At 44.2% G+C, this 3,135-nt stretch overlaps 1 protein-coding gene across 1 annotated transcript; it reads left to right on the top strand.

The window, feature by feature from the left end:
• The first annotated feature begins 299 nt into the window (after positions 1-299).
• Positions 300-2,919, top strand: LOC146634597 (protein NLRC3-like). Its single transcript, XM_085378132.1, has 3 exons — positions 300-356; positions 754-982; positions 1,124-2,919. Exons 1-3 carry the CDS (start codon positions 354-356, stop codon positions 2,917-2,919), a joined length of 2,028 nt encoding a protein of 675 aa, XP_085234258.1. The 5' UTR covers positions 300-353.
• Positions 2,920-3,135: the final 216 nt, after the last annotated feature.

The raw sequence follows: 3,135 nt of genomic DNA, 5'->3' as shown, positions 1-3,135 counted from the left end.
TAAAGAGAGCACCTTGTTCCAGGGCATCTGAGCATGGAGGGAAAGCTTTATGCAGGAGATGGTAAGAGCTGTTGGGACTAAAGAAACTGAGCAGAAAACTACAGACATCTGGAAACTGAGTTGTTAATTCTCAGTGGGATCAGCAGGACTAGCAAAGCTTCACCATGACAGTCATCTGATTGACTGAACCCATCCAAACATCACTTCATGGACCTTTAGCTTGTGTCTGTGTGTGGACAGACATAACATGAGCTAATTATTCATTACTCCTCCACAGAGTGGACCAGCAGAGAGCAGAGGTTTCCACTGGTCAGTCTGCACAGCAACATCAAACACACCTGGACTCTGTGGTTATGGTTTGTAGTACTACGTTTACATTTGTTCTTTTCAGTCACCTCTATGCTGCACTTTGTGGACCAGAGGATTGTCAGTGTGTCCAACATAAGTCAGAGTTTGGGCTCCATGATTTCAGTCAGATTGGGGTGACTGTAGCTCAGGAGGTGAGCAGGTCAGCTACTAGTTAGGTTTGTGAATCAAACCCTGGCTGGCAAATGTACTGGGTAACGTACTAAACCCAAGCTGCCCTCTGATGCATCCATCAGAGTGTGAAAGAAAGTATTTAAGCATAGAACAATGTGCTTGGTTGAATGAGGCATGTTGCATAAAATGCTTTGTGTGCACAGAGTATCAAAGAGAGCTATATAAGAACCAGTCCATTTACCACTGGGTAATTCATATAGTCTTCTTTTCCAGCGGCTGGAGGACAACATCACCATGTTTGTGAAGAACGAGCTGAAGAAGATCCAGAAGCTTCTGAGTCCAGATCACCCAGAAACTTTAAAGAGCCAGATGGAGGATGAGGAGATGTTTGAAGGTGAGGATGAAGATGAAAGAAAGAGCTGCAGAGAAGCATTTCTGAAGATCACACTCCACTTCTTGAGGAGACTTAAGCAGCATGAGATGGCTGACCATCTGCAGAGCAGTAAGAGAATTTCTCTAAAGACTGAATATTGATCTTTCCTAATAGCTCAAGACATGGACCAATAGACATTCATCCTTTCAGGGTACTGAAAGGCTATGATATTTATTATATAATATTTTTTTCTGAATTTCTTACCTTCAGAAATATTTGCTCCACTCTGTAAACGTGAACTTAAAGCCCAACTGAAGAAGAAGTTCCAGTGTGTGTTTGAGGGCATCGCTAAAGCAGGAAGCCCAACCCTCCTGAATCAGATCTACACAGAGCTCTACATCACAGAGGGAGGAACTGCAGAGGTCAATGATGAACATGAGGTCAGACAGATTGAAACAGCATCCAGGAAACCAGACAGACCAGAAACAACAATCAGACAAGAAGACATCTTTAAAGCCTCACCAGGAAGAGACGAACCAATCAGAACAGTGCTGACAAAGGGAGTGGCTGGCATTGGGAAAACAGTCTTAACACAGAAATACAGCCTGGACTGGGCTGAAGACAAAGCCAACCAGGACATCCAGTTCATATTTCCATTCACTTTCAGAGAGCTGAATGTGCTGAAAGAGGAAAAGTTCAGCTTGGTGGAACTTGTTCATCACTTCTTTAATCAAACTAACGAATCAGGAATCTGCAGGCTTGAAGACTTCCAGGTTGTGTTCATACTTGATGGTCTGGATGAGTGTCGACTTAATTTGGACTTCAACAAAACTAAAATCCTGACTGAAACAAGAAAGTCCACCTCATTGGATGAGCTGCTGACAAACCTCATCAGAGGGAACCTGCTCCCTTCTGCTCGCCTTTGGATAACAACACGACCTGCAGCAGCCAATCAGATCCCTCCTCAGTGTGTCGACATGGTGACAGAGGTCAGAGGGTTCACTGACCCACAGAAGGAGGAGTACTTCAGGAAGAGATTCAGAGATGAGGAGCAGGCCAGCAGGATCATCTCCCACATCAAGAAAGCTCGAAGCCTCCACATCATGTGTCACATCCCAGTCTTCTGCTGGATCACTGCTACAGTTCTGGAGGATGTGCTGGAAACCAGAGAGGGAGGAGAGCTGCCCAAGACCCTGACTGAGATGTACATCCACTTCCTGGTGGTTCAGGCCAAAGTCAAGAGGATCAAATATGATGGAGGAGCTGAGACAGATCCACACTGGAGTCCAGAGAGCAGGAAGATGATTGAGTCACTGGGAAAACTGGCTTTTGATCAGCTGCAGAAAGGAAACCTGATCTTCTATGAACCAGACCTGACAGAGTGTGGCATCGATATCAGAGCAGCCTCAGTGTACTCAGGAGTGTTCACACAGATCTTTAAAGAGGAGAAACAACTGTACCAGAACAAGGTGTTCTGCTTTGTTCATCTCAGTGTTCAGGAGTTTCTGGCTGCTCTTCATGTCCACCTGACCTTCATCAACTCTGGACTCAATCTGCTGGAAGAGCAAGAAACAACTTGGAAGGTGTTTCAAACAAGAAAATCTTCAAAGAAATACTTCTACCAGTGTGCTGTGGACAAGGCCTTACAGAGCCCCAATGGACACCTGGACTTGTTCCTTCGTTTTCTCTTGGGTCTGAAGACTAATCAAACTCGTTTGCAAGGCCTGATGACACAAACAGGAAGTAGCTCAAAGACCAATCAAGAAGCAGTTCAGTACATCAAGAAGAAGCTCAGTGAGAATCTGTCTGCAGAGAAAAGCATCAATCTGTTTCACTGTCTGAATGAACTGAATGATCGTTCTCTAGTGGAGGAGATCCAACAGTCCCTGAGATCAGGAAGTCTCTCCACAGATAAACTGTCTCCTGCTCAGTGGTCAGCTCTGGTCTTCATCTTACTGTCATCAGAAAAAGATCTGGATGTGTTTGACCTGAAGAAATACTTTGCTTCAGAGGAGGCTCTTCTGAGGCTGCTGCCAGTGGTCAAAGCCTCTAAAAAAGCTCTGTAAGTTATAAAGTTTTTATTATTTAATTTGGTTGGTATGTTATGAAAAACACACTGCCATGAACCTCTGTTTTGTTTTTGTCAAAATCACTGTAATATAATCACTGTACCTTTATATACATGTGACTTGTATTAATGCTGCTGCCCTCTTGTGGCTAAAGTGTAATTATGTTCTTGTTATTAGGGAGGATTTGAGAGTAAGGCTACGTTCACACTGCAG

The sequence above is a fragment of the Diplotaxodon limnothrissa genome, linkage group LG3 (assembly GCF_057381915.1).
Source record: "Diplotaxodon limnothrissa isolate DT_005_m linkage group LG3, D_limnothrissa_male_GT1.1, whole genome shotgun sequence".
NCBI classification, from domain to species: domain Eukaryota; kingdom Metazoa; phylum Chordata; class Actinopteri; order Cichliformes; family Cichlidae; genus Diplotaxodon; species Diplotaxodon limnothrissa.
Note: the sequence above shows the minus strand (reverse complement) of the source record. Positions and strands in the feature narration are given on the sequence as shown.